The following is a 22,796-nucleotide window of genomic DNA, read 5'->3' on the forward strand; positions in this document are numbered from 1 at the left end:
GTGGCTTGCCCCACCCTCATGGACAGCTAGCACGCCCTATGGTGGCTAGCACCTCCCCCGTGCTACTCCGCTGCCCGTGGATGGTGAGGGAGCCGGCGTTTGTCCACTGACCGCTTTCTGGGTCATGTGGCCAGCATAACTAAACCGCTTATGGTGCAATGGGACACCGTGATGGAAGCCGTCGTGCACGGAAATGCAGTTTACCTTTCTGCTGCAGCGGTACCAATTTATTTCCACTGGTATGCTTTTGAACTAGGTTATCAGAAGCTGGGACAGAGCAACAGGAGCTCATCCCGTCGCATGGATTCAAACTGCAAATGTTCGAACTTCAGTGTCCTCAAACTTGGGTTGCCAGCTGTTGTTGGACTACAACTCCCATCCTCCCTAGCCAGCAGCTGAATACACAAATTTGATAAATACTGGTCTATACAAAGTGGAAGCGACTCTTAAGGGTTTCTGGGTCTACCTGAAGATGCCACAAATTGAACCAGGACTTTCTGCATTCAAAGCAGATGCTGTATTACTCAGCTATGACCCTTAGAAAGCACACACAAACACAATTTGATGCACTGCTCAAATATCCTTTATTTATTCTTACAGGTAGCCAACCAAGTTGTACAAGCATTACTTACTCAGAAGGTAAGTAATTTCTCCTTTTCGTGAAACACTGTTAAATGTTATAGTTACCAAGGATACTTAATTAGAGTTATCAAAGATCTTTATTCAATGAAATTGGTGCTAATTAGAGATTTACTCTGTAATGAAATAGCAGCTTAACAAGAGGATTTTCCTTAGGACTGTAACATGGGAGAAAATGGATAAATTCCCTCTCCATGTTTTCTCTGATCCCATTAATTATTACCGGTAGCACATACATGCATATTCAGCTAATAGAATTTGAAATTTAAAACATGTATATTAGATACAAAGACACGTATACTGTGACATGTATTTGACCCTTTGTATACTGGCATATTTTCTGTCAATGTTTAATTTTATTTTAATGCTTGATTTTTCTATGCTTTTAGTGGTTCTTGTTATTATCTGTAAGCCAACTTGAGTCCCGTCAGGAAAAGACAGAATTGTTGTTTGTTTGTTTGTTGTTGTTGTTGTTGCTGCTGCTGCTGCTGTTGTTGTTGTTGTCGTCATATTTTATAAAGGTAAAGGGGCCCCTGACCATCAGGTCCAGTCGTGTCCGACTCTGGGGTTGCGGCGCTCATCTCGCTCTATAGGCCGAGGGAGCCGGCGTTTGTCCGCAGACAGCTTCTGGGTCATGTGGCCAGCATGACAAAGCTGCTTCTGGCGAACCAGAGCAGCGCACGGAAACGCCGTTTACCTTCCCGCCGGAGCGGTCCCTATTTATCTACTTGCTCTTTGATGTGCTTTCGAACTGCTAGGTGGGCAGGAGCTGGGACCGAGCAACGGGAGCTCACCCCGTTGCAGGGATTCGAACCGCCGACCTTCTGATCAGCAAGCCCTAGACTCTGTGGTTTAACCCACAGAGCCACCTGGGTCCCCCTATTTTACATATTTTATAGTAAATATTTACATATTTTACATATTTTACATATTTTATAGTAAGTGCATTTATTACTAGATGAATTTATTCTATATTAATTTTCTTTTAATATAGAATTGTATGCTACTCAACCCCTTTTTATCCCTGCAATGGTTTGAGCTGAAAGAGAAGCCCAAAGTCACCAACTGTGGAGTTGAAGCTAGATCTTCCTTGTCAAAGTCCAGTAGTCGACATGTTCATAATGAACTCATTCTATAAGTGCCTGTCCTTATGCCAAAAATGTATCCCCACCCCTGCTACACACAAGAAAGAGAGAGATTAGCATGTTCAGGGGCAATGTCACGGTTTGAAATACAAACAAAATACTTTAGGAAAAATCCTAAGGGTGTGGAATCCTAAAAGAGCAGAGTGAGAACTGAGCATGCTGACAGACATACAACATTTGGATAGGGAAAGGGAACTGAGTAACTGAAAATCTGAACAGAAGCACTCCACATTGCAGCATTTCCTTGGAGATCCCACTAATAGGTATTTGGCAAAGAGGAAACTTTGTACAGATTGCCATTTATTTGTCTTTCCTGGTCTCACATCATTTTTGTTATTGGGAGGGTGGGAGTTACATATTCCTCTATTTCCATTTGCCAATATTAGGCTTTTTTTTCCTTTTCTTTTTTGCGGTAAGCTTTGCTGTATTTGTTGTTGTTAATCTTTTTGAGTGGTGCTTCTGCCTCAAAAATTATTTTTCTGCAAAGCTATCTTGCTGCATTTCTTGATCAGCAATTAACTCTCTGTGACTCCAGTTTCTCCTTAAAAGTATTGTCTGCAGAATGTGCATGTGTGTCTAGTTAGTATAACACTGGGACTTCGGCATCCAGTTACCATCCTACTGCACAGGGGGAAATGCCAGCGCAACTATCTTAGCAGTGCACAGTCTGATGACTCTATGCACAAGCCCAAACAAGAGGAAACTGGTGTTCTGGAAGTGGGGGTTATTGTATTCAACACAAGAGTGACAGGAAAGAGATAGATCTACTGCCTGTCTAAAAGTTTATTTAACAAAATTTATATACTGCTTGGTTGTAATAAAACCTCAAAGTGGGTTACAAAAAATATTAAAATTATCAGTAAAAACAGTTTTTAAAAAGCTAATCAAAGAAATTCTAGTCCCAATTACTTTGTGACACTTTGTGGAGGTTGCTTGTCACCATAGCTATGGTCTATCTCCATTGTTGGAGACTGTATGCCTCTGGATACCTATTTCTGAGTATCACAGCTGTGGAGAGCATTTTTCTTCTCAAACATCCCAAAGGCTTATTGCCAAATACCTATTAGTGGGATCTCCAAGGAAATGCTGCAATGTGGAGTGCTTCTGTTCAGATTTTCAGTTACTCAGTTCCCTTTCCCTATCCAAATGTTGTATGTCTGTCAGCATGCTCAGTTTTGTGGAGGTTGCTTGTCACCATAGCTATGGTCTATCTCCATTGTCGGAGACTGTATGCCTCTGGATACCTGTTTCTGAGTATCACAGCTGTGGAGAGCATTTTTCTTCTCAAACATCCCAAAGGCTTATTGTTGGCTGCCATCACAGGGCACTGGGCTACATGGACAGTTCTTACATTTCTTTAGATGAGGGCTATTGCATACAACCTTTAATCTCATATGAAACATAAAAGGCCTACCTGTACCTGGTCAGAAAAAAATATCTTTCCCATCATCTTCTGCCAGGTTTTCCATTTAGTGTTTTTTTTAATGGGAGATGTGTGAGATTAAACCTGGGACCTTCTGTGTGCAAAGTATGCATTCTTTCCATTGTGGTGCTGGGGCGTGATTGTGAATGAACATGCCTCATCCTGCTTTGTTTTCATCTCCATAAAATGTAACACATGAGAGGCATCTTAGAAGGAGTGAGGAGATGCCTTTGGGTGCGAGCGTGTATTGCAGGGACGGGGGTGGGGAGATGTATAGAGATATTGTAAGTTATTTTCTGCATCCATCAACACAGGGTAAGGTTTAAATATCTTCAAGTGCAGAGAAATAGACATTATTATACGTTGCAGATTCTTTCCATATCCATCAGTACTAGCATATGTGGGTGGGGCAGAGTGTCACAGCTGTTTACCTGGGTGATGATGGTCATTGGGAGCATCAAGATTGGTGTTTTGCTGCACTGGTGAGAGTCATAGCTGCCAAGTTATCCCTTTTTTAAAGGGATTTTCCCTTATGCTGAATAGGCTTCCTCGCGAGAAAAGGGAAAACTTGGCAGCTATGGTGAGAGTGCTGAATTGGTGGCTATAGTCCTGTGAGTGCAGTGCTATGGCCTCAACCCCACCCTGTAAACAGCAGTGATGTTGGTATTAGGAGACAAGCTCTGCCCCACTACACACTGGTATCCATGTATTGTGACTGTAAATCTAAATGCATGCCGAGCAGTCCCAATGGCCACTTAATCCTAGGAGAGGTTCCAACCAACTAGGACAGGAAATCCTGGCAAGCAAGATTGTTGCTGACTGTTGTATAATATAGTTTGGGGGGGGGGGGCGGGAGATCAGTTGCTGGAATTGTCATTTCAGTGTTGTTTTTCTATATTTTCAATTGAGAATTAAAACAGACAAGCCTACCCTAGAAACAAATCAGAAATGTATTCATTTTCTCTTGTTATGCAATTTAGCAGGCCATGAATACAAGTGCATACACAAACCATATTAGCATTCTGCAATATAAAAGCCCATATGTTGTGGCATATTAGCTGGTATATTGATCTCAATATATTTATACCTTATTTAGAAAACAACATGTTTTCTTTTTAAAAAACAAAACAAATACAAAATGGAGTTGAAGTGGGGAGAGTTTTGTGAGTTACTTTATAACTCCTTTAGGACAATTGTTTTCCATGACAACCCCTTTTGTCAATATTGGAAGACACAGGTACTAAGGACTGCTTATGAACGAACTAAGGATATAGATTAAAATGTATTTAATAATGTGATTTGCTTAGTATTGATGAAATTTAACAGACGCTAGCCTACTGCTGAGTAATGCTGCTTAATTTAATATCCTGAAGGGGAAACACAAGGCAGCACTCTAAATGTTAATGAATGTTAACTGTTACAGCCCTCCTAATGCCATTTGGACTGAGACTATTTATAAGAAAGGACAGGAAGACAATACTGTACAGTAAAAAGGAAATTAGGCTCTTCGGGTCAATCACAAATGGCTCCTATACAAATCTAAGTAATAACTGGTAAACAGATAAGTCTTCTACGACACTGCAGCAAGATGGAACAAGTAATGTCACCAAGAGATAACACACCTCAGGGGCATCATGAGATACAGAGGGAATCTGAAGAGCTCTCAAAGACTCCAGAAGAGTAATACTGTGCAGTAACGCCAACTATGTATTTTACACTGTGAATTTGGAAATACCCCTCAAGGACTAATTTTTTGTTTAAATTAAATACATACTATAATAATGTAAGGGATGAAGTACTGCATACCCAGAAGTATATGAGAAGCTGCTGTTCCGCCTAGAGATCATGGTGACACCAACTGAGAGAGCAAAACCTTGAGTGATTTATCAATGTCACTGAATCCTTGAGATCAAATTTATAGTTTGAAGTGGGTACTTTTGGAGGAGATCGTTCCTTATAAGACATATGGAACTCCTCCAGTGAGCCCAGTTTTTGAGTGAAAATATGAAGGAAAATATATTAAATTGGGAGTTCTGCCTCAGAGCACCGCATTTTGTTGTTGTTTTGTTTCCATCATTTCCACAAGTTACGGTTTTACTTAAGAGGCATCTAAAAACCGATGGGGGAATAACAGACCAGCAAACAATCATAAACATTTCCAGAAAATATTTCATGTCTTAAGTTTTAAGACTAGCCTCTAACTTATTTCATTCAGCCTCTAGCCGGGAGCTTCTTTGGCTGGAGTACTCTTGCCATGTTATTTCACATTGCAGATAATTTTGAGGAGAAATTAAAGCTGGACTCGCCTGTCTTAACAACTTTCACTCTGTAGTTTCCTCTCACACTGAAACAGAAACATTAGAACAGTGCTGGACCAAACCAAAAGGCCATCCAATTCAGCATTGTGTTTCTCATAGACACCTCTGAGTAGACCACAAGTAAGACAGGAAGGCAAAAAACATTTTCCTTGCAGCCAACTGATTCTTAGAGCCATACTACTTGAACCTGAAAGTTGCATGTCCATATTCAGGATATCAGATTGGTCCACTGTCATGGTAGTTTAAGATTCAGTTTAAGGCCTGAAGCCTGGTAATGTAGTTGCTGTTTCCATGTAGGCATCATGCCTCAGCTTTCTCAGTGGAAGTAAGCTAGATTATGTAGAAGTACCCATGCTAGTGCCATTTCTCCTAGTAAAATCAATATTGTGACATTAGAAGTGATAGTGAGTTGGTTCAGATGCTATCGTAAAGCCAAATTTGGCCCCATTTTGCGAAACAGAACAAAAGCACTCCAGCTCTTACCTGCCCACACAGTTCACCAGCCCTACCTTTGCCAGCCCCATGTGGAGGACCAGTGAAGACTAGTATACCCTTGCTGGCTCCATGTATTTTGCCAGGTAGGCCTAAGTACATAATCTAAACTGATTCCATCTGATCCATATAACCCATGGGGCTGCTGATTATATTCACGACTGTTGTAGCAAGGAGCCCAGGCATGTATAAATTGCAAGCATACTATTGTGGTATGATAAAATCTAATTCCAATGATGATAATAGTAACCTTCACTATATTGTTGACCTATGTTCCTTTTTATACTAGGACAGTAGTTTGTCTCCGTATCTTAGGGGACTGTTTTACGGCCTAATAGGATGGCAAATGTGGAGTTGTTTTAACACCCAAGAAAAACAATACAGTATATAGATTGTGGTGGTGGTGGAGGAAACATGTACTAGGAATATAGTACTGACTAAGAAGAAGTGCTGTACTATACAGGTTCCTGCTCCTTCTGGATTGTGGGGAACAGTAGAGATGAACATTGAAAGCTCTTCATAGCAGAGCATTGGCATGAAGGGAGATGAAATGTATATTCATATTGAGTTTAGACGTTTTGAACTCTTCCTAGTAATTCCAGCCAGATGATAACCTGCTCCAGTTCATACTCACTTCTTTTCAGAACTTCCAGTACTCAACACCTTAGTAGTAACTTCTGCAGCTAGAAACTATGTGGCCTTAAAAGAGAAGCTATTCCTATGAGGAGATTGGATGTTCTAGAAAAGTTATGGGAAACCTGTTGGCCTCCATATGTTGTTGAACTCTCTCTTCCATAAGCCCCAGTCCACATGATCAGTATTCAGAAATGATAGGAGTTGTAGTCCAGCATCGTCTGGAGGTCACAGGTCCTCCACTTCTGTTCTAGAGCCTAGGAAGTATCTGTCTCATAATGTGAGGGGAATCATTTTACATCTACTTTTGCCTTTAAAAAAATCTTCCTATGAACAACTGTGGTGCTAAAGCACTTTTTTCCAATAATTGGGCAATCTAACAATGTGCGTTTTATTCTTTATTTTAGAATAAATGTGGGAGAGGAGTGTTTAGCTTTTGAAAGGAATGGTGCGGAGGAGGTGTTGCTCGGCCTGTGGTTAGTTTGAATTGCTAGCTCTCATGAAGCGCTTCTTCTTTTGACTGTGGAGTTCAGTCTCAATTGGAGCAGCTAGTCTTACAGTGAATTTGTTATCTGTTAGAACTTCATAAGGACTTTTCGTTAGTGCTTTTGCTTGATTAAATAATATATATATATAATAGCTTCCCATAAAAGGTCTGAGATGATGCAGTTATAAACAGGGATTTCTGTTGCAGAATTAGAGGATTTAGAATTTTGCTACACTTCAAATAAAATATATTATTGCCTCCTTGTCACTTTGGAAGGCAGAGAATGTATAACTTGGTTCGCCTTAGGGGTACTTTAAATAAGCACTCCACTCGTAATGTGCTCAGGCAAAATGACTTCTTAATTCATCCAGCCTTACCTTTGAATTAAAGCTAACCCACATTTTTTACAGCTTTTATTTAACAAAAGTGTCTCATTGTGTTACCTCTTCTTCTCCATTCACCATGCTGGCTTAGGCACAGCAGACCAAGAACAGACAAAAACGGACTATTTTTGTGAACATTCTGGCCTGCTACTTCAATAGGTTCATATAACTCAGTATATTGTTAATTCTGTTAACAAGTAAATATGTGGAAAGCTTTTCATTGTGCTTTGCACCCTTCAAAAATGAAATACAGGAATGTTTCATGGTGCAGCTGTTCTCATTTTTAGGAGAAACTGATGTTTTATTTTATTTTATTAATGCAGCATACAGTATAATGGAAATGGAAATGTCATGCTACTGAGTCATCTCAGCAGTTTCCATTGTAGGTCTGAAACGGAAATTGACAATTATATGGATGAGGGCAAAATGATGGCTCCTGTCCATAGTATGGGCAGAATAAACTTCTTTAATTAGTTTCAGGAGCATTGTAGGTGGGTTGTCGAGGAGCCCAAGCTTCAGATCTCCTTAAACTTAAATAACTTTTGTTTTTAATTTGCCCATGGAATGACTGAGCATACACTAAAGCACAGTGCCATTGAGACCACAACCCACCCACCTTCTTACTTTGCCCATATGCTCTTGTTTTAGTTGCAATGTGTATGTAAGCAGCAGTTCTTACCAATAGATTGTAGGCATGATGGCATGCTGGGCTGAGCATATATACAGTGTACTGGGCCCAGAAAAATCCTGTTGCAACCCTAGTTTTTAGGGGTTTATCCACACTTCCACCTGTCCCATGCCCAGACTGTATGGGTCCAAGAGGTTTTCCCCTTTTCCTACTCCCTTCCCAGGGAAAACCTGCTCTTTAGTGTTCAGTCAGAGCAAACATCAATTCAGAGAAAACCTGAATTGTCATTTGCTCCAATTGAGTGCTAAAGAGAAGTTTTCCTTGAGGGAAAGCAGCAGGACAAGAGGAAGTGTGGATGAGCCCCAGGACTCTACTGGCTGCACTGTCTTTGGAGTGATGCCAAACTATGTCCCATTGCATTGCTTCCAGGGTGTTCTCTAGGAAGTGTGGTCTGTGGGAAGTGGCACAAAGCTGCTTCCATAGCTTCCCACTAGTCCTCCCTCTCCCCCCTCCCCCCTTGAAGTGCAGGATGTGTTTTGCCAGGAGTACAGACATTGGGAGGGAGTGTTAACCCTTTCTTCCCTCACTTCCCAACAAAATGAAATCCCCTTAAGGATAGGCATGTGGGATGCTAGATTTAGTAAAGAACCCGACTGCCCAATGGGAGGGAAGAATTGTTACAACTCCTAGACAACTGTCTGGAGGATGGAGTGGCCTTCAAGAATTCAGAAGCTCACCATTCCTTAATACAACAGAACCGATTAATGAGCCTGCATCAACGCATGCATGCCTACTGTGAAAAGGAAGAAGTGGATAGGAAAGCAGATTCAGTATCTTGCTCATATATCACATACATATTTGTGTGGTGATTAATACCTCAGTGTCTGTGTACCCAGATGATACCTGAGATATAATTTTGTGTCCGGTAAGCCTCATTGGAATATCATCACAACCAATGCATCCAACTGCTGTTGGGAAGGAACATATCCATAGAGGGGATGTATATGCTGTCAATGCTACTTGATTTATAATGAAGCGATTGAGAAGATGAATGTAATATACTCATGTCAAACATAGCTATTCCTGTGGTTGCATATAGTTTTTATCAGTTTTCACCTGGCATAGGTTATGTTTGCCTTTCCCACTCTTTGCTTGTGATTGTGATGAAATATGGCCTTGCTTGGTTCATCTTTCTCTGACACACAGTACCACATAGCATTGTTTCTAGAGTGCTGTTGGTTATCCCTCTTGGTTGGGGAAATGACAATACAGTACAGCTTTCTGAAAGTGCATTACTTTTCATGTTTTCTATTTATTATTATGTATCCATACAAAATTAAGCTAATTAAAACTTTTCTTAAGCTAATAAATACTTGAAAAATGCCAGTCTAAACAAATATATTGGGTAATTAGAAATACTACCTTTTAATTTCTTACGAGATGCTAGTGCTGAAATTGCACTTTTAAAAATCTGCTTAATTTTGAAAGCTGGGGAGGAATCCATTTGTTTCATCCTACAGGCAGGAGGGCTTTTAATCCGACTGACGCTTCTAGTGATGGAAGGAGGGATATGATGTTGCCAATTTCACCTCTTCCTTGTAGCTCCTTCTACACCTGAAAATCTGCTCTAGGTGGTGGGATGCTGCTGTGCTGTGTGGAAGTTGTTGTGGAAGGTACAGGAGGGCAGGGGATAAGCGTAAAGCACTTTGCCTCCTCCTGTCAGCAGAGGCCTCCACAAGATCAAGGAGCCTTTAGCAAATAGGATTCCTCCTATTAACATAATAGGGTAGTGTTCTGTCACAGGCATTAACAGAAGGGTGGTGTTCTGTCACTTGCATTATAATATTCATTGACTTTTCAGTTAATGTTTGAATTGTGTGGGCTGTTTTTTGTGTGTTTTTTTCTAATTCAGTTTTTCTTCCCTGTTCTAGGACCTGAGGGAGGAGTGTTTAAAGTTAAAAACAAGAGTTTTTGACCTGGAACAACAGAACCGAACGCTTAGTGTGCTATTCCATCAAAGAATGAAACCAACATCTGGCTTGCTGCTTCAGGTAGACTTAATTCATGAAAACATCTTTGCAGTTTAAATAAGTGGCATGTTATACTTACTGAAATTACATAACATTAGACAGCTTATGGCAATTTCAACAAGCAAAGTATGACAGTTGATTGGCACAGTGTATTAGAGGGACATTGGCTATCTGCCATCTGATACTGTTGAAATTGAAAATGTACAAATTCTGGAGGTACATTGAAGCAGAATAAGATAGAGAGAGAAGAGAGAGAGCTCAGTATGCTTAAAAAAACCACTACAAAAGCTAAGTCACTTTGGAATAATAAGTAAACAGAGCAACAGGAAGTATAGGTCATGTTATAATAGGAAAATTTCAGTCATGTAACTTATTGGATCTTATTGGATTAAGAAGAGATTTCTAGTCTAACCAAATTAATTTATATAAATTTACCGAATTCTCTCTATCTTTTGCATAAATTTGCACATGTCAATTTATACTTTTTATGGGGGGGGGAATGTTTAATAGGCTAATGGATTTGGCCTCTTTTACATCTATTTTTTTCAGCACAATTCTTCTCAAATAATGAAAAATCAGCCACAGTGCACTGACAATTTCAGCCTGATCTAAAGCATTATTTTAGTTGCTATAGTATACTACTGTTATAAAAGGCTGTTATAACAAAGGGGTGAAAGTAAGGCCTGTTGAAATCAACATACCGTACTTGGTCCATGAAATGAATAAAGGGTTAAAAAAGAGAAAGCAATATTTTTTTAAATAAAACAAGATGGTTGTAATTCAGTCTTTTATATATTTTTGCAACAGCAGTGTTCCTTCTATGGTGTGCAGGCATGGAAACTCACTTGGAAATCCCATCAGACAATTTTGGGTGACATTTGCTTGAACATAAGAATGATCAAACTATGGACAGGGCAGCAGCACACACCTCATCCCCAGACCTCTGTTTATGGAGAGCACATTCAATTGAACATGCTTAAAGACCATCTTCAGACCTTTGCAAAAATCACATGAAGATATGAACAGCAGCCCGGGAATATTGCAGGCTGAGCTTGTGTGTGTAGATACCTACTCCAACCATAGTTTCAGGCAAATCCTGAACATGGTTTATGTTTATCCCATATCCTACATCCCAGCTGAACATGCCCCTTCCTTCCACTTGCCTAATAGAATGGGGAGCCCTGGATGGCAATATGAGCAGAGTGCTCAGATATCCCATTTTCTGTGTAGGGTGACATGTTAAATTCAATACTTTTGCACATATGCCCAGAAAGGGAGTGCTCTGCTATGCATCTGCCTGCAGGTAAAGTACTTAGTCCAGTATGCTTATGATGTAGATGCAAATATATCCTGAAAAATATGGAAATCAGTACCTTAGAATCAGTACCACCTGAGAATATTGATGAGCAATGCTCACTGTTAATCTTCATACTTGGAAAGATACAGATAAATCAATTAAAACCCAGGATTCTTCAGAATAGAACATATATACAATATGTCTGTGTGATGATACATAATAATGACGAAATCAGAAAGATCCAAATGGAAGCAGAACCACCTTTCCACGATCCAGTAAATCTTGTTTAATTTACCACCAAAGCATATCACTTCAGTGTTTGGTCACAGCTGTGAGACTTGACTTGCCTACCTTGTTCTCCATGCCACTCCTTGTCCTTTATCTGGCATCATTCTAATATTTTAGTGGCCGGGTATTTAACCGGAAGTGACAGTATTTTTGAAAGTAACTGTGGTGGGTAGTGGCTAACTAGAGGACTGGAACCCCACATCAGGAACACCTTTCTCAAATAAGCCCACCTGGTGCCAGCTTTCATGGTTTATCAGTGTCGGACATTTCAGTAGGTTTTCCTTATTTTTTTAGTTTTGTTTTTATGGCTTTGCTGGATTTTGTTGTTTTTGCGTTTGCTTTTCTGTGGCTTTATACAAGTTTAGCATATTTATTATTTTAATCTACATATTGTCCTGGAAACTGTGCTTCTAAATAAGTAGTAATACCATCAGCTAGCAGACATTATATTTGTTTATTTTATTTTTTAATTTTTAAAAACACATTAAATGTATAGGGTATTCTGCAGAAATATAAATTAATAGGTTTCTGCTCACCGCCTCCTGATCTAAAGGAAAACAAAGGTAAATAAAGTAAAACTAATGTAATGTTGAATCTACTAAGTAGTAAAACAATCAAATTCAGACAGGAGATCAAGAAGAATATTTTAAATAATATTCCAAAGCTGTGTTTTACCAGATCAGGGTTTTTATCCAGCATCTACCTGACATGTATTGTCTCTCCAGGTCTAAGGCAGAAAGACTTTAACATCATCAGATTCCTTTTAAATGGAGGTTCCATGAATTAAACCTGGGACCTTCTGCATGCAAAGCAGGTGCTCAGCCACTGAGCAATGGCCTCTGTCCATAAGCTGAAATTGTTGCATTTGAACTTTCCCCTTCTATCAATAATTCTATCAATAAAATATCTAAAAACTACATTATTCAGTAACCAATTAGTACCGAGAAAATGAAATCCCATAAAAAATTAACTATGAAATGATGTTTCATGCAAGTATGCCAAAGAACTTAATTTATTGTATCATAACAAACCAAAGTTGTGTTTACCTGCCTTCCAGATTTTAACTATTCCTGTTCTACCTTCTATAAGTGTATTCTTACACAGTTTAGTATTTACTTGGTTTGCAGACCTTACATCATTTTTTCTTACATTTCTTATTGATTTGTCATAAAGATATGTACACACTAACACATAGTCATGTAAACAATTACAGGACCATACATGGAGCATATTCAGTTTAAAAGGTAAATTAGAGAGATGCAGTTATATAGAACAAAGTTTTTTTTATAATGAGACTATATAATACAACCACAATTAAAAAGGATCTGGATATCAAAACAACCCTTTGACTTAAAAATATAATGGTATGTGAGTAACACAATATTTTTACAGATATAATATGTATACAATGTGGCCAGGGGCGTACCCAGGATCAAAACTAGGGGGGGGCAAGGCACGGGAGGGGAGGGGCCACAAAGTGGGAACGTGGGCGGGGCTATGGAGAATGATGATGATGGTGATGATGACGTAAGAATAAAAATGAAAATAATAGAAATAACGTATCCTCGCAGTGCCTGGCTCTCCTAGATCCCAGCCCGGCCTCCTCCTCCTCCCTGCCCGGCGCCCTCCTCCTCAAGAGGAAGCCTTTCTGGGGGCGGCGGGCGGCCTTCTCCGCCGACAGAGGCGGCCTGGAAGTGAGCGCTGAGGCAACTCTCTCTTCTCCCTCCGCCGGGGCGTCAGGCTTGGGGCCTCCTCTTCCGTGGGTGCCAGCGATCGCTAAAGATTGCGGCGGCAGCACTCCTGGCGGGCGCGGGTGAACCACGCGGTGGAGGGCAGGCGCCCAGGAGCACGGCCGCTGGCAATAACAGACAGCGCTGCAGCGCCGACGGCCCCGCCAGCAAGCCCAGGGCGGAAGCAGCCGCACTCCCTCCCAGCTCCTGCCGAGCTCCCAAGGAGTGCAGGAGCGCCGGTGGCGCACCTGGTGGCCGCAGGTGAACCATACGGAGGAGGGAGGCCGAGGGCAGGCGCCCAGGAGCGCGGCCGCTGGAAACTATAGAGACGCCGCAGCGCCGACAGCCCCGACAGCAAGCCCGGGGCGGAAGCAGCCGCGCTTCCTCCCAGCTCCTGCCGAGCTCCCAAGGAGTGCAGGAGCACCGGCGGCGCACCTGGCGGCCGCAGGTGAAACATGCAGAGGAGGGAGGCCCAGGGCAGGCGCCCAGGAGCGCGGCCTCTGGCAACTACAGAGACGCCGCAGCGCCGACGGCCCCACCAGCAAGCCCGGGGCGGAAGCAGCCGCGCTCCCTCCCAGCTCCTGCCGAGCTCCCAAGGAGCGCGGCAGCGTCAGTGGCGCACCTGGCGGCCGCGGGGAAACCATGCGGTGGAGGGAGGCCCAGGGCAGGCTGTAGCACGGAGCTCGGCCACCTCTCGGGAAGCTGGAGGGCGCAGCGCGGCGGGCGGGAACGCCGAACCCGCGCTCCGCCGGGCTGTGCTCCGCCTCCACCTCTGCCCACCAACCCCTGCCGGCCCTGCTTCTAGGTAAGGGCAGCTGCCCTCACTTGCCCCATGCTGGGTACGCCCATGAATGTGGCTCCTTAGATTTAGGTGTACTTCTCAAACAAACACAACTTAGCAAACTTAAAAGTGCATTGGAAATTCCCATACAGTGTCATGACAATGAAATCTAAAGGCAAAAAAATTGGAATCATTCAAACTAAGGCTTGTTATATGGGAGGCATATTAGGTACAGTAAGTATTATAGCAGGTCATAGATACTAGAGCAAGTATGATGAGATCTTGAGTGTGTCTTCTCTGCGGCCTTCATGGTTCAATAGATGTACAATATGCATGTAATTGAATTGGTTTTGACAATTTGAGGTTGAGGGAGAGCAAAAAATAAAGTGTCTATTGTTCAGATAAAGAAGTTGGTTTATTGTTCAATATAGCTTTCCTATCTGATAGCCACTCCAATCATGTATACTCCTTCTAGTGAAAGCAATTTGGTATTTAGTGTCTGTCACAATGATGTGGCCCCTGACTTATACATATTTCAGTTGCAGTGTTGCCCCTGGAGCCTACTTTAAAAATAGGTGAGGGTATGAAAATACCCTATAATACTTGTTCCTTGAAAACTCAAACTGCTACCACTCTTTGCCATTCTTATGTTATATAATTACTTATCTCCTTAACATCTGATGGGAGGCCATTCCACAGGGTGGGCACTACTACTGAGAAAGCCCTCTGCCTGGTTCCCTGTAACTTCACTTTTCACAGTGTGGGAACTGCCAGGAGCCCCTTGTTGTTGGATCTCAGTGTCCAGGCTGAATGATCGGGTGGAGATGCTCCTTCAGGCATACAGGGTCGAGGCCATTTAGGGCTTTAAAAGGTCAGCACCAACACTTTGAATTGTGCTCAGAAACATACTGGGAGCCAATATAGGTCTTTATATAGCCGTCACGTTCTGGATTAATTGTAGTTTCTGAGTCACCTTCAAAGGTGCATCGCAGTAGTACAAGCAGGAGATAACCAGTGCATGTACCACTCTGTGCCACTCTTCCATCTGAAGAATGGATTTCTTCTATGTTTTCTGTGTATGGATACAGAAATTAGTTATTCTTATACCTCATTTTTGTCACATTTCAGCTTCAGAGCAAAACTCATTTAGTTATTCTACAACAAAAAAGTTACAACATAATTTAAATTGTTATTTTTGAAAAGTGTGACATGAAAAATTTCAGTACATAACTCATTCCATGTTTTATATAGATACACTCTTTTCTGTTCAGCTCCCCCCATACACATTCCTCACACAGATCAAAAGAAAAATGATTACTCCAGATTTAGTCAATTTGGTGTAGTGGAAATTTTCTATAACTATGTTTAAAGGGCTTTATAATAAAACTATTATTAAAAATTACAGTGTCATGAATTTTGGACAAGTATATATATATATACATATATAAAAAGTAGTTGCAATAACCTAGAGCCTGATAATATTGAAAAAGAAATGCTGCTGTTTATCTCAGGGATTTGATTATGCAGATTGGTACATTAATTCCTTGGCACTCGAAATTTGATGCATCCATTTCTGGCAGTGGATGTCACCACAAGGGAAATCTAATTCCCATCATGAGAAGATTAAGTAAACCAAACTCTGACCCAGAAGAGCCAAGCTTTCTGAAAATAACTAGAGTTTCAGTATATGAAACACTACATTCTTCCACAGCAAAATACATTGGACTCAATCTGGTAATCTGATCTGAGTATAGAAACTCCAATGACTACAAGGAGATGCCTCACTCAGATTAGGTTTTTCCTACTTTTGATATTTTTGTTCATATTTATTGCTGCTGTTTTGATTATCTGCTGTGTTTTTAGTGTATTTTTATGTCACCATTTTTAGATGCTCCCCCTGATATTGCATGTGACCTTTGAGCAGAGAGGTTGTTGATAAATGATTGTATTTATATTATTTGTTAATTAATGTCTCACTCTTTGAATTTAATGGAAACTTTTGCATTCAGAAGGGTCACATGTGCATATGAACCATAGATCAACATTTAACATTCTTTTTCTGGTGCTTTTGAGATCTTGAGTTGGCAAAGGAATTTTCCCCAAGTTTGTTCTTGATTTATCATCCATATTTTGTTTAGGAGAAAACACAACACGAGCCCTAATTTAGACTACTTGACAAGTCAGTTCATCGTTTATTTCCCAGCAGTAGGAAGGGAGGATGGGTGTCCAGTCCTGGAATTCAATGAAATGTGGACTATTTCAGCATAGGAGAGGTCGAGCGAGTGCCAACAGGAACAGATCAGAAAAGAGCCAAAAGTCTGTTGTGTATTGTAGATTTTTAAAGGGATTGTTTACTGAGACCATCTGTGGACATCATAGTAGGTATTGGTTGCTGCATTGTTTTCTTTCAACTACAGCTTAATGCAGGAGTGGGGATCGTTTTCAGCCTGAGGGCAGCATTTGCTTGTGGGTGACCTTCTGGGAGTTGGGAAGGGGTGTGTGAGGTAAGAGGCAAAAGTTGGGTAGGGCAATGTATGCAACTCTTATCTTGGTACAATGGCCTACATTCCAGCCTCACAAAAGGCAGAGGTTTTCCACACACATGTTCACATTCATATACATGCATGCACATGCGCACCCACCCACCCACCCACCACTCTCAAGCCAGGCAAGAAAGAGACATGATCACATTCCAGCCCGGCAAAAGTACTCAGAGAGAGCATGGAGCAGGGCATGTGAGGAGTGTGGCCTACACTCCTGGAACAGCCTGGAAAAGTCCCAACAGTCACACAAACCTGGTTGAAGGAATGCATTTGGCCCCCGGGCCTGAGTTTTCCCACCTCTGGTTTACGTATGTAAACCAGAGGTGGGAAAACTCAGGCCCGGACATACATACTTATTAGCTTGATTGATTGAAATTTATACTTTACACAAAGCAGTAACTCAGAGCAGTTAATGTGATGTGTGAACCTGGTCAAAATGATTACAATGAGTTGCAGACTTCTTTCTTTTCTAGAATAGGACGACAGGTAGAACCAACTCGGAACTAAAATTAAAAACCTCTTAATGAGACCTATGATGAAAATATTTTAGAACTGTTGCTCTGAAATACTTCATGTTAATGTGATATTCTATCCTTTCCCCACATATACTGACATTTGAAAAACATTTTGCAATATGTGAGTGTGAAAAGCTATTATGTAGCCTTATGGCTTATAGGTTGCTGTTCTTTCCTCTGGAGCGTTGAAATTGGCCTGTATTTTAGACCATTCTCTGAGCATGTTGGCCAGTATCCAAAAAGCTATGGAACTAGTCCTGAAAGCCTAATGAAGTTTTACAACTGTTTTCTCTGAATGACTGTTCGCCCTGTGCTTCATGACATACCTTTTCGAAACTGAGGTGTGTTTCAAAAGCACTTTATGATGTGCTGGCCAATATTCTTGAGCTGAGTGGCTGAGGGGTGTCAGTGGAACCTATCATCCAGCTTTCCCAAACTTTTGCCTGTTCAGCTCCCCGTGCCAGTGACAAATTTTGGCCCTATTTGATCCTATGGTCCCTAACACTGGTCAACAATTCAAAAAAATAAAATCTGCTGAATCCTGATTGAGCCTAAGTAGCTATTTTCATGCTTGCCAATCTCATATGTTTTTATCGCATTCTGAATAAAACTGATGAAGATCAAACACCATTCCAGTTATTAATGGTATGTATCTGGCTTGATAGGTTCAATTCATTAATTGACTTGTTCAACGAATGCTTCTCTTGGATGTCTCACGTCATTTCATTTTAATCTGCATTTTGCATGGTCTTCTGCTGCCAGGTTACCTTTTTTAGGTATCCACAAAGATTAACCTATATATTCTGGCATTATATCTGGAAGCAATTTTGAGAGATATGTTTAAAGGAGCTGTGTTTAGATGGAAGCAGTTAACAGTGTAGCAGGAAGGGGTAAATTGCCTCCATGACATTATTATATATGGCAACACTTCTAGGCAATTAATTGTTCAGTACCTGACAGAATAAGATGGAGTAGGTCGCCCTAGAGTCTGACCTCTGATTCAAATATCATTAAACATTACAAGAGGTTGAAAGATAAAGAATTATTTTGGCTTCTATCAGCACGAACATGTTGACATCTCCCCCCCCCCCCCAAAAAAAATATGTCTTTGTAGTGGAGATAAAATATTCAGAAGTGGGTGAGTACATGCCTATATTACAGACACCCTCCTGTCCGGCTATGGTCTCCCCCAGGAAACTTGCCTATTGCCCATGTTGTGGGCACATTGGTGCCATGTTAAGACTTCCTTGTTCTCCCAGGACTTTTTAAGGTCTGGTCAAACGTCCTTGTGGTGTAGATGGTGGTTTGAAAGTATGCATTTGTTGGCTGTTTTTGCTGCATTCAGGCAGCACTATATTCTGTCTTCCTAATGTTTCCTTAACTGTTAATTCTCTCATTTTCACATGACATAAAAGCCACTTCTAGGAATCTAGTGGAATCTAGTCGACATTTAGCACTCATTTCCCTGTTAATTGCTTCCAGAAAAGCCCATTTAAAACTCAGAAAATCACGAAAGTTTTCCATTGTAATTTTCTTGTGGTTTTCATGATCACAATATCACTGCTCATGTGACCAAAAATTGGGCTTTAAAATTTAGCCTGACATTATGGTATATCAATAGAAAAAAACCCACTGTTCCATAATGCAACGGGTACTGCAGTTTAAAAGGAATTTTAGAAAGTGCTAGCATTATAACCAGTATATATGCAGTTCTGTGCTGTCTGCAGTATTTCATTGTGATTTTCTGTTTGGGTTCTTACACAGACTGGCTTTTAAGCTTTTTGTGCTTTGGTTGTAGCATGGCTTATTGTTCGTTTTTATTCTCTTTTTATTTGTACTATGCCTAGAGAATGTACCGTATGTTTTGAGGCATAGCATAGATATAATAAATAGTATGGTTTGCCATACTATATATTTTTAATTAATGCAAGCAGTCCTAGGCTTCCCCAGACACACCTAATGTGGAGAACACATCATGGATAAAGTCAACAGCAATTTCCATGATTGCAGCAGAGGCAAAACTGGAAAGGTCCTAGTTTTAAGGAAATTAGCTAGCAGTAGCTTGGAGAATGCCAACAGCTGCCTATATATGTTATCCCATTTCCCCTTTTTTATAATTTTGAATAAATGAGATTATCATCCCAAGAAAGGTGGAAGCGAGATTGTACTTGCCCAGCAGTCAGAATCAATGCTGCGAATAAATCCTTATAGCAGCAGAAAACTTATTACAGGTGAATGCTTGGGAATTGAGACTTTTATGAGCCAGGCCTACCCCACCCACCCACCCACCCACCCACCCACCCACTCTATAGTAGTTTTCTATGTGACATGAAATTCCCATGGGAGTGTGAACCTTGAGACTCTGTAACTACTATGCCTTTGTCAGTCTGCAAAACTCCAGCTTTCTGAAAGTCCATTCTGTAGTGGGACCCTTCAACATAGCTGCCAAGTTCTCCCTTTTTTTAAGGGAAATTCCCTTATGCTGAATAGGCTTCCTCGTGAGAAAAGGGAAAACTTGGCAGCTAGGCCCTTCAAACAGTGCAGTCTTCTGGGAACAAGCCTTATGCTTGCAAGAAGTGGGTCATTTGAACACAGCGCTGCATTTGAAACTTTAGTCAGATAGGATGGAGACATTGTGTGGTATGAATTCAATAGGAATTTTTTAAACAATTGTATGCAAATATCAGCAAATTATCTGAGTGGCTTGGCACATGGAGGTACAGGGTGTGAGTCACGTGCAGCCCCCGCCTCATCTCACGTAGCTCCACATGCCTCTTGAAACTGCTCCCTTATTCCATCCCATCAAAGTTCCTCACTTTCCTCCTTAGTTTTCTGGATTTTCAAAGTGTTTTTCCCTCTCTGTCCTTTCAGAACTTTTGAGAGCGTTGATTTTTTCATAGAAATAAATAGATGGGTTATGTTTTCTTTCTCCCTGCCCTCCCCCCAAAAATTCTTTTTCTTTTTCTTTTTTTCTTTCTCCCTCCCTCTGTGTGTTGTGGCACTCTTATGTAAGGAAAGAATTTCTTACACTTCATATCCAAAACAGTTGCTTCATTGGTCTCTTGTAGTAAAATAATAATAATAAATGAATCATATTTATACTGTATAGGTAATCCTATAGCGCTATCAAGCCCAGTGGTTTTACTTCTGAGTAGAGTGGCGTAGGATTGGGAATTTAACCAGAGGTAGCAGGTTGGTATTTATTCTGGATTATTTAATCCAGAGCCCACTTGTTTCTGACTTTTCCTGTCATCTGCACTGGCTCCACCCACTGCCAACATGTTAGCCCCAGCAGATTTACCCTGAGAATATGGCCCTTGACAGAAAGAAAAGGTAGCCAGACCTTGTTAACACTTACAGTATGGCCAGTGCTGAGGGACCTAGATGAGCAACATTTAGAGCAACATTTAGAGTACTGTAGTTCTTTTATATTTTCATTCTGTAAGGAAGGGATAGCCTGTGTGGTACCCTATACATAAATTGGATTATTAGCAGGGCCAGCCCCCAACCCATGAGGCAAGGTGAGGCGACCACCTCAGGCGTCAAAATCCATTAGGACATCTTATCCCAATGTCTCTCCCCCCCCCCAATTTCTGATGTAGATCTTCCCTCACCTCTCATTTTTGGGGTCCACCTTAGGTGCCAAAATGTCTTGGGCTGGCGCTGGTTATAAGTGCTATCAGTCTTAGCCAGGATGGCCAATAGCTAGGTGGAAGTTGTAGTTTCAAACATCTGGAGGGCACCCCTGCTTTTAATGTTTCCAGCATTTGTCCTTACTACAGTTGTTATTTTATATTACAAAAAAAGTACAACATGTTTTTGCTTTTTTCTTTAAAATGGTTGTTAGGCAAACAGTTGAATAGGACAATTGTCAATTTTGTGAACTTAATTTCTCATAAAAGAGAATGTTCTCAGAGTAGATAATATATACTATTCCTGTGCATCTTGTGACCCACTTATACAACTGCGGGGTTACATTCGGTTTCCTAGGGACACAATACACCTGTAGAGGGGCACCTGGCACTATGACTGATGAGCCGTGTTGAGACTGGATAGGTTCCCCCCCCCCCAAGCTCTCACCTTGTTTTTGTGAGAATTTCACCATGCTTTTGAAACCTCTGAAAGGCAGGGAAAAATTACAGATAATGTACAATGCTGGCATATTCTCCCTGTTGAGCTGGTGCCAAGGGTGTTGACACCTGTACCCTTCAGCTTCTGAGCAAGAAGACACACACACACAACCTGCAAATAGAACCTGATGTGCTATGAACTTCTTGTTTCAGGCATTTGGTTTCCCTAGATAATACGAAAAGGAAGACGCTAACTGAGGAAGGGCAGGAGTAGGCAGAGAATAGGAAGAATGAAAGCTTGACACCAACATTTTATTTGCCACTTTGCTTGCCTCTTCCACTGTGGAGGTGGTCTAACAACACATCTGAAAAGCACACTTTGGATTTGCTTTGAAAGCTTTCTTACTCTCTGAATTACATTCTCCTTTGTATTTAATCAGTTGTTGTTGTTGTTGTTTAGTCGTTTAGTCGTGTCCGACTCTTCGTGACCCCATGGACCATAGCACGCCAGGCACTCCTGTCTTCCACTGCCTCCCACAGTTTGGTCAAACTCATGTTTGTAGCTTCGAGAACACTGTCCAACCATCTCGTCCTCTGTCGTCCCCTTCTCCTAGTGCCCTCCATCTTTAATCAGTTAAATACGCACAATAACAAATGCACATCAGCCAGACTGATACCCAGAAAGAACTTGCTGCAAGACAGACCCAAAAAAGAAAATAACAGAACACCACTAGTAATCACATACAGCTTCCAAGCTAAAACAGTACAGTGCATCATCAGAGATCTACAACCTCTCCTAGACAATGACAGTTCTCTTTCTCAAGCTCTGGGAGGAAGACCTTTCATTGCCTACAGACAGCCACCCAATATTAAACAACTCCTCACCCACAATAATACCACCACCAGACTTAACATGGACACTGGTACCAGAGCCTGCAATAAACCCAGATGCCAACTTTGCTGCCACATACACCCGGACAACACCATTACTGGCCCCAACAACATCAAACATACCATCTCAGGACTATTTAATTGCTCCTCTTCCAACATTGTGTATGCCATCAAATGCCAACGGTGCCCTTCAGCTCTCTATATTGGACAAACAGGCCAAACCCTACGCCAAAGGATAAATGGACATAAATCTGACATCAGGAATCACAGAACAGAGAAACCAGTAGGAGAACACTTCAATCTCCCAGGACATTCTATACAAGATCTCAAAGTAGCTGTTTTATTACAGAAAATTTTCAGAAACAGACTGGAAAGAGAAGTTGCTGAATTGCAACTCATTACCAAGCTTAAAACCATGGAGAGACCTGGTCTGAATAAAGACACTGGATTCTTATCTCATTATACATGATAAAGCATTCTTTAGCACCTCACCCCTTGCTTTT

General features: G+C 41.2%; 1 protein-coding gene across 7 annotated transcripts in view; it reads left to right on the plus strand.

Annotated features, from left to right (window-relative positions):
- NCKAP5 (NCK associated protein 5) overlaps nucleotides 1-22,796 on the plus strand; it is a 492,200-nt gene that overhangs the window by 346,677 nt on the left and 122,727 nt on the right. For all 7 annotated transcript variants that reach the window (XM_035130237.3, XM_035130308.3, XM_088652144.1 and 4 more), the window contains 2 exons: nucleotides 601-639; nucleotides 10,080-10,199. In XM_035130237.3, coding sequence (XP_034986128.3) covers nucleotides 601-639; nucleotides 10,080-10,199 — 159 coding nt within the window. The remainder of the gene's footprint in view (nucleotides 1-600; nucleotides 640-10,079; nucleotides 10,200-22,796) is intronic.

This window comes from Zootoca vivipara, chromosome 1 (genome assembly GCF_965207765.1).
Source record: "Zootoca vivipara chromosome 1, rZooViv2.hap1.1, whole genome shotgun sequence".
Taxonomy (NCBI): domain Eukaryota; kingdom Metazoa; phylum Chordata; class Lepidosauria; order Squamata; family Lacertidae; genus Zootoca; species Zootoca vivipara.